The sequence below is a fragment of the Elephas maximus genome, chromosome 24 (genome assembly GCF_024166365.1).
Source record: "Elephas maximus indicus isolate mEleMax1 chromosome 24, mEleMax1 primary haplotype, whole genome shotgun sequence".
Classification (NCBI taxonomy): domain Eukaryota; kingdom Metazoa; phylum Chordata; class Mammalia; order Proboscidea; family Elephantidae; genus Elephas; species Elephas maximus.
Genome location: NC_064842.1, coordinates 23,359,478 through 23,375,395, shown reverse-complemented (window position 1 = coordinate 23,375,395; position 15,918 = coordinate 23,359,478). Strand labels below are relative to the sequence as shown.

At 38.3% G+C, this 15,918-nt stretch overlaps 1 protein-coding gene across 2 annotated transcripts in view; it reads right to left on the bottom strand.

Moving 5' to 3' along the window:
- Nucleotides 1-388: 388 nt before the first annotated feature.
- The window catches only part of RGS7 (regulator of G protein signaling 7), a 572,390-nt gene continuing 556,860 nt past the window's right edge, over nucleotides 389-15,918 (bottom strand). For both annotated transcript variants that reach the window (XM_049867941.1, XM_049867940.1), the window contains one exon: nucleotides 389-758. Coding sequence is in view for 1 of the 2 variants with exons in the window: in XM_049867940.1 (XP_049723897.1) it covers nucleotides 708-758 (51 nt within the window). In the remaining variant the exon portion in view is untranslated. The remainder of the gene's footprint in view (nucleotides 759-15,918) is intronic.

Genomic DNA, 15,918 nt, shown 5'->3' with positions numbered 1-15,918 from the left:
TAGACGTCTTGGTCAAAATTACTTTTCTTTTTCAGTTAGCACTGAAGGCAAAATTTACTAAAGCAATGAGATTCTGCATCTTTTAATGAAAGATAAAACAACAATATAAACATACACAAATTTACAGAGAAGGGATCAACTTTAATACATTTGGAGTAAAAGGTGTTTCTTATTTAAATATGGTATAAAAATAAATGCAAGAAACATTAACTGAGAATGTACAGACAACAAAGACATGAGCTTGTTTCTGACGGAATACATTGGTGAAATGAAACTTCCTCTGCTAATTTATTGTTTAATAATGTGAAGCCATATGTATATTTACTGATATGTTTTTTTTCTTTTACTATTCATCCAGTTTGTGACTGACTGAATTTTTAGTGAACTGTGTGTCTAGCAGAAGCTTTGAGAGAAGGAGAGGAAAAAAAAAAAATTTTTTTTTTTTTTTTACTTCACTTGAACTTATTAAAAAGGAAAAGATACAGATCCAGCTTAGTACAAGAAGGAAGTAAGCAGACAACATTTCGAATGGAGGCATTGAGATGGTAAAGAGGCCCTTGGAGATGGCAATGCCTTAATGTACACACACACAAAAAAACAAGTCAGGTCCTTTGCTCATGCAACACCTTGGTCTAATGTCCTCTGCTCCAGATAACAAAATATGTGCAACGACTCCAGTCTGCTTCCATGCTACAAGGACGATCCTTTTAGTAAGACTGAACGAGGCTTGTTAACCTCTTTGACGTGAGAGATTTCCCCTGAGGAAAAAAATAAAGCACAAGAAAAAATAAAAAAAAAAACAGCAGAAAATACAGCATGACCACTCAAAACTTGCTTACTAGTAACATGTATTTATCGCAGCTGAAATTCGTGCAAGGGTCAAAACTGGACCCTTTAGGTACATCTTAGTTCAAACTTGATGACCAGCCCCCTCCCTCCATCCCTCTATCAACACATCAAACAAAATGACCCTCCATCCTTCCTTCCACCCTCTCCTCCCCACTGCAAACAGACTGATGGTTTCACAGCACAGATTAGCAAATCATAAAACATGTCCATAAACGTTCCACTGAGGCTTAGCAATGATGCAACACCTACATTCACAACTGGTCATAAACATGAGTTACAACAAATCCTAATAAGCTGCTCTGAAAGATAGCAATGTGAATGGATTCTTCGATTGCTGAAATTAGTGTTGCTGCATTTGTGAATATCAGGATTCGTGGAGGGTATGATGGAATTAAATAAAATGCATTTTTGAGAGTGTGACTGGTGGGAATTCAAGACCATCCTCTGTCCTATACAGTGATGGAGAAAAGGGTACCAAATATACATCTAAACATAAATGTCTCTCTGGTCCCTATTGACTGTAGAAACTTTCCTGTTATTTTCCAACTGACTTCCTCCAACGTCAACCCCAGAAAAAATCCCATATGTTCGAACTCTACATATTGTGTTAACACCTAGAGTACCTAGTTATCTATTTATTTATTTTGGAACACTTGCAAGTCAACACTGTTTCTGTTAATTACAACTACTCTAGAGAGATAAGAAATTCTGGTCAGAACAGCAGATTGTTGATTCATTTCTGTTTTCTCTCTCACTTTATATGCTCTATATCAAAATAGATGATCCACTTATTGAATCAAATTTTCCTTCTCAGATATAACATAATAAGGGAAGAGCAAACATGTTTTTGAGAAGTATAATGGTTTATAATACCTTACAGCTATAGCCAAGGTCTTGATTTGATACCTAACGTGACTTAGAGTTTGATAAAAAGGTAGTGGGGTATTGGGAGAGAAATTGCCATATGTGCTCACATTTTGGGGAAAACAAACAAATAAACAATATGTTGGAGAAATGATTAATAACTGCGAGAACAAGCTTTCTTATACACTGCGTAATAACTGACAAGGGTCTTCTGTTGACATGAAGAGCAACAATGAACACCAAGTGCCATTTTCTTTTAATTGCGGAAAAGGGTGCACAACTTAGCCTTTACCAGCTGATAGTGAAAGAGGACAAAGTTAAAAGAAGATATTTCCCACTGGGCTATTTTTAAGTTACTTTGTGGGAGAAAAAAATAACACACACAGAAAAGCAGCACCCCACTTTATAATTTACATTAGCCTTAGAAACAAAACATATACTTCTTGCCACCACTTCTCTGCCTCACTTTCCTCATCTATAAAATGTGAATAATTAGAATACCTACTTTAAAAGCTTGTTGTGAAGGATAATACATGCAAATTGCTTTAAACTATTCTTGAACATTCTAAGTACTCAGTTTACGTTGGCTGTTATTATCATTAGCTGTCTTCATCTGGACACCAAGATCCAAAATCATTATTCTGACTCTGAGAAGGGCAGATAATTCATTGCTAATTAATTGAAATTTTGGAATTATCTCACTTTTCCACCCCAGCCTCTGGAAAAAGGTTAATCAAATAACATCGGAATCAAGAAACTACTTTTCCATAGTTGAAGACTATGTATTTTCCTATATTTACTACTGTGTTGTCTTGTGTTCTTAATACAAATGTATACATGTGTGCATATATATTTATTCTAAGTCTGAATAATTCATGTTTAAAACATAGGGTGGCTATAAGTCAGAATTGACTCGACGGCAGTGGGTTTTTTTTTTTTTTAAGATGCTTACGTTTGTAACGCCCTTTGGGGGATAACCCAGAACAAAACCCAGGGAAGAATATATTAGTGGAGGCACAAAAGTGAATATTCTTACATAGTAGGGGACCAGGAGAAGGATGCTAATATAAAACTGTTTTTATTAAAGCTACAGATTAATGTGATTTGGTTCAAAATGCTGGGACAAAGAGTGAAATAGTTGCATTAAAATAAGAAGCCGTTTACAACTTGGATGTAGTAATTTTTATTTAAACTATGAAAACTACTGTAAATTTACTAAGAAGCAACACAGTTCACTTTCTACATTTTTTTTTGAAAATGTCCTTAAAGTTATTAGTACTTGGCCTAGCATGAGTTTCATTGAAAGGGGTGAGGTACAAGCTTAGCCTGATGAGCTCTTGTCTCAGGAGACAATTAAAAAACACTTTTATGGAAGCCCATGGAGAAATGCAAGAACATGGTAAAACTGGATTTATTGCTATTACAACTTTTATGTATGATTATAATAGAAAAATAAAAAAATAGAAAAATAGGCAAACAGAATTGAGAAATACATGTATACATCTTAATATAGTAAAAAAAAATTAAACTCTTTGTGTGATGGTGATATGAACTTACTAAATATGCAATAAGGATATTTGTTTGGTGTACTGGAGACAAATAAACTTAGTTGGAGTCGAGTCGACAGCAATGGATTTCGTTTTTTGGTTAACTGAGCAAAGGAAACACTGGTGACGTAGTGGTTAAGAGCTATGGCTGTTACCCAAAAGGTTGGCAGTTCGAATCCACCAGGCACTACTTGGAAACCCTATGGGGCAGTTCTACTCTGTCCTTTAGGGTCACTATGAGTCAGAATTGACTCGAAGGCAATGGGTTTTTTGGAACTAAGTAAAAACAGCTTAAGCGGCCCTTTGGAGTTGTCATGGATGGAATTATGTCCCCCCCAAAATGTGTGTATCAACTTGGTTAGGCCATGATTCCCAGTATTCTGTGGTTGACCTCCATTTTGTGATTGTAATTTTATGTTAAAGAGGATTAGAGTGGGATTGCAACACCACCCTTACTCAGATTTCATCCCTGATCCAATGTAAAGGGAGTTTCCCTCGGGGTGTGGCCTGCACCACCTTTTATCTCTCTAGAGACAAAAGGAAAGGGAAGCAAGCAGAGGGTTGGGGACCACCAAGAAAGCAGCACCAGGAGCAGGCTGCGTCCTTTGGACATGGGGTCCCTATGCCTGAGAAGCTCCTCCACCAGGGGAAGTTTGAGGACAAGGACCTTCCTCCGGAGCCCACACCCTGAATTTTGATTTGTAACCTACTAGATTGTGAGAAAATAAATTTCTCTTTGTTAAAGCCATCCACTTGTGGTATTTCTGTTGGAGCGGCACTAGATGACTAAGACAGGGGTCAAAAATCAAATCAAAACATGAATATCAAATATGTGTTGTAGATCTGAAGGCCTAGATCACTTGGATTTAGACCATGGAGTTGGCAAATAAAAGTTCGCTTGGATCTATGTGAACAAGGTAGAATTTGCAAAGCAGGTACAAACCCCGCCTTTCTACGTACTGGAAGAAAAAATGCAGAGGCACTATTCTAGTGCATCAAGAAGCTATGATGTGTATGCCATCAGTTGCTCACTCTACTAGAAAGTCTCGAAAAGAAAAATAATCCCCTCTTACAGGTAAGAAAGAATAGAATCGCCTATCAGCTGCTTTGTGTCACTCATTTTCAGTGCAGACTCCTGGAGGCTGTCTAGAACTTCAACTTCTGCCAATCATCTTTTCATAATTTTTTCAAATTGAAGAATATGATTGATTTTTATAGGTAGGTTCTAAATTCTTGATTCTGGAAACTAAAGGAGCTTAAAAAACAATAACAACAAAAACAAAACAGAAACCCTTACCAACAGCAATTTTTACCAAATTTTTCTATAATTGAATTTTTTATGAATAACACTTTTAACAAAATGATGCATACATGTTATGTGACTTATGCCCCTTCCTGTCAGATTGTTAAAGGAAATAGATTACAGCAGGAAGAGAAAACTATAGAGAAGGACAAGCACAGAAACTCAGAACAAAACAAAACAAAAACTCAAGAGGTGTTGCTCTTAACAGTTGATCCTATGAGATTTTGTAATGTCTAGTTAGTGGGCCATAGGCTAGAAAAAGAAGCATAATAACTTTGAGGAAAAAACAAATCTAAGTGAATATAGAGTGACATCTTAATCTATAATAAAATAATTTTACAGACAAAAAGTTTTCTAGTGTCTTATAATAAAACTTCACTTTCACCAGCCAATTCCTTTGTAACCTAAACACTGTGTAGAGGTTTTGTTAAAATCAGGGAAAATCAAAACAAAAACTACTTATGTGCTTGTTCTTGGTTTTCCAATTAAACAATAAATAGTTACAAATTTTACCTGAATTTTAAAATCATTCTTGGTCTTTAAGTAGTAACAAAACTAAAACAAACCAAACCTGTTGCTGTTGAGTAGATTCTGACTCATAGCGACCCTAAAGGACAGAGTGGAACGGCATGCCTGCCCCACAGGGTTTCCAAGGAGCACGTGGTGGATTCAAAGTGCTGACCTTTTGGTTAGAAGCCGTAGCTCTTAACCACTACACTACTAGTTGTAACAGGAAGTTGATAATAAGGAGCAGTGGGTGGGTAGAAATGGATATGATGACCAGGCACTTAGTTACAGCCTGAGACTAGGGCATTAGGGAGATGGACGTAACTTTCCACACTTCTTCCCTCCAGACGCTAATCCACAAAGGAAGTAGAGAAAAGGTACATTTGTTTAGTTGACTAAGTCCACTTGTTTTATTGCTGTCATAAAAACACACAGCAGTCTTTGCCAGTCTACAGAACACTAAACAGACCAAGAACAAATGAAGGAGATGGCTGTGAGAGAGCTTAAAGAGAAGGATAGAGGATTTTCAAGATTTTTTGGATTAAAAACATAATAGGAACGTGTTAACTCTTGCTATTTCCTTACAATTTGATCTTGTTTGTTTCCTGCCATTGCCTCCCAGTGTCTTGCATAGTTTCTGTAGTCTCAGAAATACATTCTAGAATGTCTCCTGGCTCCAGAGGTCAAGGTGAGGTAATGGGGATAAGAAAGCGCAAAGCTTGCCATTGCTCTTCTACTGGTTTATGTGATCCAATCATCTGACCAGTTGCCAAGGGCACACAGGTATCAAGGTGATAGCCACGCTCTATGTGGATTTGGCCATAACATAAGTACTGTGTTCAGTAAGCATTTAGGAGGACCACTGATGAACAGGAGAAAAGGTAAGAGGTGAGCAAGCAGTATGGTGAAAGTACAGGAAATTACTAAGTGAGAAAACATTAGAAACTCTCTTTTCCAATGAAGCCTCACACATATTTAATTTGACAGCATTTTAAAAAAAACACCTTTACTTTAGCAAGTCTTTTTAAGTGTTCATCTTAGTTTTCATAAAAACATCTCTTTTTCTGTCCAACTAAAGTTTTACCAGCTTTACATAATATTTAAATTAATTGTGTTATTGCAATAAATTTAATCATGATAAACAACTATGGGAACAAACATAATTGACTCTTAGTCCCATACAATTCAAGTAGTGGTTTTAGAAGCGTGGGCGTAACCAGAGAGTAACCTCTCAGCTGTGACATGTGGTGTGCCCTTGACTTCCATCGGCGGAGACAGTGGAGAGAACTGACTAATCTAGGGCAGTGGTTTTCAAAGTGTGGCCTCAAAAACCGCAGCTTCGGTATCACCTGAAAACTGGTTAAAAATAAAAATTCTTGGACCATACTAGAATTAGACCTTCTGTGGGGCAGGATCTGTGTTGTGAGGAGTTAAGGGGCCTCGTAGGTGATTCTGAACCAGGCTAACGTGAGAACCACTGATCTATAGTAAGGAGAGATCAGTTAGGAAAAGCTACCTACTTAACGGCCCTTAAACCTTATTGTTCTGAAGTGCTTTTAACCAATAAGGAGCTGTGTGTGTGTGTGCGCGCGTGTGCACGCACGCGTGAGTGCATGCGTGTGTGTGTAGATTCTAATTTGTTTTATTTGGGGTGAGGTCATGGAATCTGCATTTTCCCAAGCCCTTGGTGATTCTGAGATGGGGTGGGTACTTGGACCACACTTAGAAAAACAGTGAACTAAAGATTTTACTTAAGGGGAAAATGGAAACTTGGGGGAAGCTGATGTAACAACACCTAGTAATTCAACAGTTGTCATCTAGAAGAATGGTTTAAATTATTCTGCATGGCTCTAGAAAATGGAAGTAGGATCTACACTCAGAAGTTAGGGAAAAGTAGATTATTCTGAAGACAAAGAAGGAATTTCTAAGCAATGGAATGGACTGCCTCTGATGTCTTAAGGTACCACATCTCTAGAACTTATGAGCCAGGAAAGGCTGGATGCCTACCTGTCACTGAGTCTGACAGAAGAGGTTCACACAATGGGCTGGGGATTGGATGGGGGGCGGTAAGGATCTCTAAGCTTCTTTTCAATTCTGAGACTCAAAAAAAAAAAAAGTCATCATTCCCAATGTACCTAGAGATCTAAATTTCAAAATCAGAAGAGGGAAAAAATTTCTAATATTTTTTTCTTTCTGACATTCTTGCTATATATGTTTCAGATGAATAGTCTTGCTTGTTATTCTCCTCAGTAGTAACTGAGCCATGTCTACTAGGAAATTTCTCTATGGTTGATTCAATAGATGAAAAAAAATTGATATTTAATAACAAAGTGAGATCTGCATGACTCAATAAAGCAAGAAGCTAATATTGGAACTTTTTTTTCTCTAACAACAGTCAGTGTGGTTTAGAGATTGTGTTTTAAATTTTTAATACCTGCCCCAAGCCCATTTTAGTAAGGGTCTCCTTCTGGTCTTTGCTGGTTGAAATTATAAGTATAATTAGTGTATTTGAGATTGTCCAGTGTTTGCTCCTCTAGCCCTTAGATCCTGGCCACTAAGAAACAACAATGACAGCAACAACAGCCATCAAAATGTGGTACACAGAGGCAGGGAGGAAGAGGTAATGGGATTTTCCCCAACCTGAGCTTGCGGTGTAGTTCCTGCCAAATGTATGAGACAACACAGCAGGGCATCTGTAGATAGATACATAAATACATCCATGTTTATAGATGGATTAAGTTCAGCTAAAGATGTGTAGTGTTATTTTAAATTTTATTTAAAATTTAGATTTCCTGTTTTAGTGTTGGAGTCCCTGGGTGGTGCAAATGGTAAACACATCTCGTAATTGAAAGGTTGGAGGTCCGAGTTGACCCAGAGGCACCTTGAAAGAAAGGCCTGGTGGTTTGCTGCCCCCCCCCCCAAAAAAAAACTCATTAAAAACCCTGTGGAACACAGTTCCACTCTGACACACATGGGGTCACCATGAGTTGGAACTCACTTTTGATGGTCACTTTTTTTTTTTTTTGGTATTTTAGTGTTATGGCCTTTAAATACTAGCACAAACTATGGGAAAATAAAAATCATAGCCAAGTTTTGTCATCAGTATAAAGAGAATTTCTATCTCAAAAATGTTTCTTAAAAGGATGTTGATAAACATATATGATGCTAATCATGGCTTTAGAATGTGTAAGAGAAAATGAGAAATAGATGCCTTGGTGGCGAGACAGGGCTGCCTAGCTCATAACTAGAAATAATCAATGTATGAATCCACTTTCAGTAGGAATTAAGTTTGGATGTCATAATAAGCCCAATCTATCAACTAAAGCTCCATTCACATTTTTCCTAGTTGTGTAAAACAAATTTAGAAAGAGAATATGCTAATGTATCACCCTTAGAGCATTGGTGATATTCTCTTTAACTTTGCTTAATCTATTCAATTTTGGGTGATTCGGTGGGGTCACTGAGATTGATATTGAGATTGAGAGTTGCCAGGCGCAAGGTACTTTGCCAAATATTGTAATCCTAAGTGCATAAATTACATGCAAATATTCTCATATCCTCCTGCTTTGCTCAGCTACTTTTTTTGTGTCTTAACCTAAGATTCAGCTCATATTTGAATAACATGTAAACCTCAAATATTTTCAAATAAAACCCAAGTGATAATGCGAGATAATGCATTATTATATAACAACTCTTATAATTCCTAAGAGTTTGAATTTTTTTATGTGCTGTCAGCTTTTCTAGTAAACTTGGTGCAAAAGTATTTATTTCATTCTTATAAATTTATTAATGCTACAACTTTTCCTCTATTCTTCCAACTATTCCTTCTCTTTCACTTCCGTTATTGAACCATCCAGGTTCTTGTTGCTATCATCTAATGCATGGATTACTACAACAGCTGCTGATCCTGCAAGCATGTCCTCCTACCTCTAGGTTCTCCTAGCTTGCCTTCCACCCTCATCTGCTGCATAGATACAGATGGCCCATTGTGTAAACCCAGAATACGGACTGTGTCCTGGATTCTCTTCTCCTGTGCTGTGTTCCTCTAATGGGAAACCTCCACGATAGTTCTTGCCATGAACACAATAGATTTGTCAAGTCCTTCAGGTTCTCCTTCTGGACCCCACCTTTGTTCTCTCCTTCTCCTGCAGTGTCAGTTGCCCCAGCTATTTAGTAGGAAGGTTTCTTGCTTAGGCCTGAATTCTTCTGCTCCCTACCTAGTCTTCCATGTTTCGAATCATTATGATTTACATTTAGCCTCAAAATATGCTGGGAAGCTAATTCTGATGATGAACAGTTAATTTTCAGGTGAAGGTTAGGTGCATGTCTTAGTAGCATCCCAAGAGTAGTTATTTCTGTTTATGTATCCCCTCTTACGAACGATCAGATTTTTACATATGCTGGGAAGCTAGCTCTGTAAATGAACAGTTAATTTTCACGAGAAGATTAGGTGTGCATATTATTAGCAACCCAAGGCTAGTCATTTCTCTTCATGTCTTCCCTCTTATAAACTATCAGATTTTTAACAGTAGGGGCTGTGTCTTATTACCTCTGAATTCTCCGATATTGAGCAAAATGCCTGGCCCATGGTAGAGACGCAATAGCTATTGTTTCCTGGATAAGAGGATGCAGTAGTGCATAGATCCATCGGTGTCACGGGGTTATGAACTTGTTACACAGAGCCCCCAGGGTGGTTGCCGCTTTTGCAGGTAGCTGGGTCCCCATAGCCACTAAAGTAGACCAAGGCCTTGTGCCCAGCAGAGCCATACTTTGGGAAATGCTATTGAAACTACTGCCTCTGCAGCAGCAAGGGTGAAATTTCCCAGTGGGTGTGGTAGCCACAGAGCATTCTTTAGGAAGCCCCAGAATTGCCTTTGGTGCCCTACGACCAAAACCCACTGTACAATTCACAGTTTATAGAACTTGACTGGCAACTTAAGAATTAATGATTCTACTGGGGGAAAATAAAGATATACTGTCCAAACTGAATTTGGCTACATGATCTGCTACACTGCACACCAATCGATTTACGCTGTGCTACAGGGAATCTAAAATTGTTTTCTCAGGCAAGTTATCACTACCATCGGTTTCAATAAGACAAGATGGATGGCCAAATACGCCAACAGCAAAATGATAAATGAGAGGGGTTTCAAAGCCAGAAGAGAAGAAGGAAGAAACAGATCATCCTTGACCAGGCTGACTTTATGTGTTTGCTGGTAATAGCCATGGTGACCAGTTTATAAATGGTACTTAAGGAATCCTTACTTAAGGTGCTCTAGGAATTTTCTAACAGTTTATGTTAATGTGCCTGTAATTCCAAGCAATAAAACCCATGCACTCAACCAGGAAAGTGCATACCCAAAGTCCTACTGAAGGTGAATTCATAAGGGCACAGATATGAAATCCAAACCTCTTCTCTCACAGTTCCTGCTCTGCTTGTATATTTTGATGGATGTTTATTGAATCAATCTGCTTCATGATACCAACTCACTGCTGTCAAGTTGATTCCGACTCATGGCGACCCTACAGGACAGAGTAGGACTGCCGCATAGGGTTTCCAACGCTGTTATCTTTATGGAAACAGACTTGCAAATCTTTCTCCCACAGAGCAGCTGATAGATTTGAACCACCGACCTTTCGGTTAGCAGCCAAGCACTTAACCACTGTACCACCAGGGCTCCTTGCTTCATGATCTGACTAATTCCACAGAGGTCCTTAAGCTGCAACTTCATTAGTGTATATGTGTAACCTAAAAAATGGTCTTTTAAAATACACTAAGAGTTTTTCTCTACTTCATTGTATTAGTAGAAATTAGTATTAGGAGAAATATGAAGTATGAACAGATTGCATTATTTTTTTATTTTTATTGTGCTTTAAGTGAAAGTTTACAAACCAAGTCAGTCTCTCATACAAAAACGTATATACACCTAGTTGCTCTCCCCCTAATGAGACAGCACACTCCTTCCCTCCACTCTCTATTTTCGTGCCCATTCTGCCAGCTTCTGATCCCCTCTGCCCTCTCATCTCTTCTCCAGACAGGAGCTGCCCACATAGTCTCATGTGTCTACTTGATCCAAGACGGTCACTCTTCACCAGTATCATTTTCTGTCCCATAGTCCAGTCCAATCCCTGTCTGAAGAGTTGGCTTTCGGAATAACAGATTGTATTTTTAACCACATAGTAGAATACAACTGGTCACACAATCAAAACTGAATAAATGTTGAATGAATGAATGACCTGGGAACTACTATAAAAAAGGTATATAAAAACAATGATAAAAATGTAGCACATGAGTGCATCCTAGGCCACCAGCCAATTTTTTTCCATTGATATTATTTGTGGTGAGAAAATCCAATAACAGTGCGTAGATTTCCTTCTTAGGTGATCTAGAATCCTTTCTAAGGAGCTCTGGTAGCACAATGGTTAAGTGCTCATCAGCTAACCAGAACGCTGAAGTTTGAATCCACCAGCTCCTCCTTGAAAGAAAAGACCCGGCGATCTGCTCCCATAAAGATTACAGCCTAGGAAACCCTATGAGTTGCTGCTACCCTGTCATGTAGGATTACTATGAGTTGGAATCACCTTGATGGCACACAACAATAACAGCAACAGGGTCCTTTCTGACATAGCTTATTTACATTAATGTGCCAGGAAGGCCCATTATCAACCAGGAAGGTCCTAGCTCAATCCTAATGAGATTGAAGGTCTAGCCCAAATATACCAGGACTAGGTAGTGGAGGGGTTTGCATAAGTAGATTAGCTACTGCACTGTTCTGCTACTATCCATTCCTCCACAGCCAGTAAAACCAAACCTGTTGCTATCGAGTAGATTCCAACTCACAGTGAACCTATAGGACAGAGTAGAACTGCCTCCAAAGGGTTTCCAAGGAGCAGCTGGTGGATTCAAACTGCTGACCTTTTGGTTAGCAGCTGTAGCTCTTAATCACTGTGCCGCCAGGGCTCCATAGCCAGTAGAAGCGTGTATTTCTGAAGCCTGGGAACTCTCTTCTTAGGATTACACTGGATGCAAAGGGTGGCCTCCAGTGTACAATCTTGGTGCTTGTTATAGTAAAACCAAAAAAACCAAATCCATTGCCATCCAGTTGATTCTGACTCATAGTGAGCCTATAGTCGGTAGAGGAAATTTCATGCTAGATTTCACATTTAATAGAAGCTCAATTAAACATTGCTTGACCAGGGATTAGGAAAAAAAAAAAATCCCCGGAGTCTTAGATAACATCTTAAAACAAAAAGAGATGAAAACCAGTGCAAGTTTTTCAGGAAGTGAGTATAACTCTCCATGGACTGAGGAACAGTGGAGGGGTGGGAGGTGTCTGTCATTAATCGGTAACACAGCTGTTTTGGAAATTAAGAGTTTAAAGTCTGAATCCAACTTTCTAGAATAGGTTATTTCCCTCCTAGTGTATGCTCTTGTTGAAACCCTGGTGGCATAGTGGTTAAGTGCTATGGTTGCTAACCAAAAGATAGGCAGTTCAAATCCACCAGACAGTCCCTGGAAACCCTATGGGGCAGTTCTACTCTATCCTATAGGGTTGCCATGAGTCAGAATTGACTTGAAGGCAACGTTTTTTTTTTTTTTTTTTTCTGGTATGTTCTTGTGAGGAGCCCTGGTAGTGCAATGGTTAAGCACTTGGCTGTGAAATGAAAGGTCAGCTGTTTGAATCCACCATTCACTTCAAGGGAGAAAAATGTGGCAGTCTGTATCCATAAACATTTACAGCCTTGGAAACCCTATGGGGCAGTTCTACTTTATCTTGTAGGGTCGCTATGAGTCGGAATTTACTCGATGGCACAACAGGTTTACGAGTATGTTCTTGGGGTAGAGAATAAGTAAAGATATGAGACAGACAAATAGATGAAGACATGCCCTTTCCACTATAAATCTGCACTCCATTTAACCAAGTAATTCATTATTTTATGAATATATTCTGAAAAAAATATTCACGATGGTCATCTAAGGGTGCTTACTACACTTTGATCAATAACAGCAATAGATAGATAGATAATAAGATAGTAAGAAATGTCCAGCAATAGAGGGCTAGAAAAATACATTATGACTGTATGCATTCAAAGGAATTTTGAGTGGTCAGTAAGTAGAATCATGCAGAAAAATATGAAATGGCCTGGAAGATATTTAAAATTCATTTTAGGGGGGAAAAAGCATATTTCAAAAGGATATTTAAATTATAACCCCATTTTAAAAATATATATCTTTGTGCAAAGTGTTAAGAGAAGCTATTTCTCAATAGAGAGATTGTAAGTGAAGAAACTGAGGTTTGGAGCTTTAATTGAAATCTAATAATTCACAAGGTAGTAAAGTGCAGCACTAGGTTTCAAACTTAAATCTTAACACATCAAGCTTCCAGGCCTGGTCTCCCTTTATCACATTTTGCTGTCTATACAGAAATCTATATTTGGTTGCATTTACCAGCAACACTATAGTGGGCTTAGATATAGAATTTAATTAGACTGACCCCAAAAGAACATTCTAAAAGAACTAAGTGCTATTTCTTTCTCATTTTAACAAGTTATACTATTTCTATATTTACTTTAGTCCTTATTAATATTTATACTCATGAATGACAGTTTTTATACATCCCCAAAACTCAACTAATATAACCTGATTTCAGAGTCGACTAAGTCCTTTTGTTAAGACACTTTCCGGGAGTCCCTACAGCTTCACCTGGTAGTTCATTCAGAGAAAATCCGAGAAGCCCAGTGCACTAGTGGAGGTGCAGCAGAGTAGAGGGGTGGGACAGCTAAGAGGGTTGTCTTTTCTTTCTGTTGATTATTTCAAAGGCTCTGCAAATAATTGTCTTATTGAGATAGGGTAAAAATCTTCCCGAAAAGAGGTTAGACTAGACGAGTTTCTGAAAGTCCAACACTAAGATTCTCTAATTTTCTCTCCCAGAGCCAGGCTGATTTAATTTCCACTTCACACAAATGAAGGAGAGGAGGTGAGTAATATAGTTGGCACTTGATGTACGGATTGTGACTGAAACTGTAGATGACCAATCCTTCTAATCTCTCTTTCCCTTATTTCTACGGTTCCTCTTTAAGTTGGTGTGGCAGTAGATGCCATGATATTTCAATGGTTGGGGAAATGGTGTCAGATGTGGTAATGGTGATGCGGAAGGAAAACCACAGCTGTTGCAATTAGTAAAGCACATGAACTTTGCCAAAAGAGAGTGAAGTCAACTCAACAAGTGTAACATTTAAAGGCATGGTGGGACATGGTAACTTTTGAAAGCTCTTAAGAGACTTCTCAGACACTAAGGAAAAAAAGTAATAGAAGAGCGAATCGTTGGTAATGAGATTTCTTGAGACAAGAAACCAAGGTCAGGGCATCACACAAATGCGAATTATTCTTATTCCACCAGTCTTGGGCATAACAGAAATGGTTAAGAGTAGTCTAAAAAGAGTAAGGGATTAAAAGGAAGAAAACTTTGCTCCTAGTCCTGGCTCTACGACTCAACAGCTGAGGGACGTTGGCGAAGGAAACTTGGCCTCACTCCTTTCCCTTTTGCTCATCTGTGAATGGGAGACGACATCTACCCAACTACACCTAGGACTGCTGTATGTATAAACAACAACAACAAACAACAATAAGAGAAACAAAAAGGAATGGATGCCCTTGGAGTATTATAAAATGCTATACAACTGTTAGCTGTTTATTATAATTATTCTCAAAAGCACCAGCAAGCATTTATGAGTTTTGGTAACCAACAGAAGCGCCAGTGGTGTTGGAAACAGCTGGCTGGCAAAATATTCTTGACTTTGCGGTGAAACTAGAACAGCAATGCCATTTTCTCTAAGCGAGGTTATAAAAATGCTGTGCTGGCACATGGAAATAAACTTCCTAAAATTGTACTCAGACTCTAGAGGAGAAGATCACCAGGTGGCAGGATTTATTTATCTTCTACCAGTTGGAAGAATATCAGGGAAGCAGAGTAGAACAGCGGGAAGAGAGGAAATTTGGGAACAAAATGGATTTTGTGTCAGTTCCAACTCCTTTGCTGTCTGACTCTGGGCTAATTACATACCTCCTCCTCTGATCCTTCAGTTCACTCACCTATAAATGGGTTAAATAATGGGTAATGAAACCCATTTTACTGGCTCAGCATACAGATTAAATTAAATTAGATATTAATGTAAAGTGCTGAGTTCAGAGCCTGGTACGTGGCCAATGCAAAATAAATGTGATTTGTTATTATTATCATCATTGTCTGCAAGCTTGTTTGCACGTATCTTCCCTATTTCATTTCTTTCTTGAATACTCTCTATCTTGTAGCCTCCCTCTATGTTGCAATCTGCACGTAAAAACAAACAAACAAAAAAACCAAACCTGTTGTCATCGAGTCGATTTGGACTCATAGAAACCCTACAGGACACAGAGCTGCCCCATTGAGTTTCCAAGGAGCTCCTGGTGGATTTAAACTGCCAACCTTTTGGTTAGCAGCCATAGCACTTAACCACTATGCCACCAGTGTTTCCAAAAACCTGCACATAGAACACCTTTAAAATGTTTATTAAAATTCCTTGTCTCCATTTTGTCCATCTGCTTAGAATAAAATCACTCATGCTTTAACTTATGTTAAAATTATTTCATTGATCCTATAAAAGTGTCCCCCAAAATTTATTATTTAAGGCTTCAGGATGCCTGACATGACGGCTGACCCTAAAAGTAGCCATAACATGAAGAAATACCGAACAAAAGGGATATAAAAAAGAAGTGACAAAAGAAAATTAAATGGAATTTTAAATAGAAACTAACCATCACAAGTTTAATAATGTAAACACATGAGTTTTCATTTTTATATCCAAATC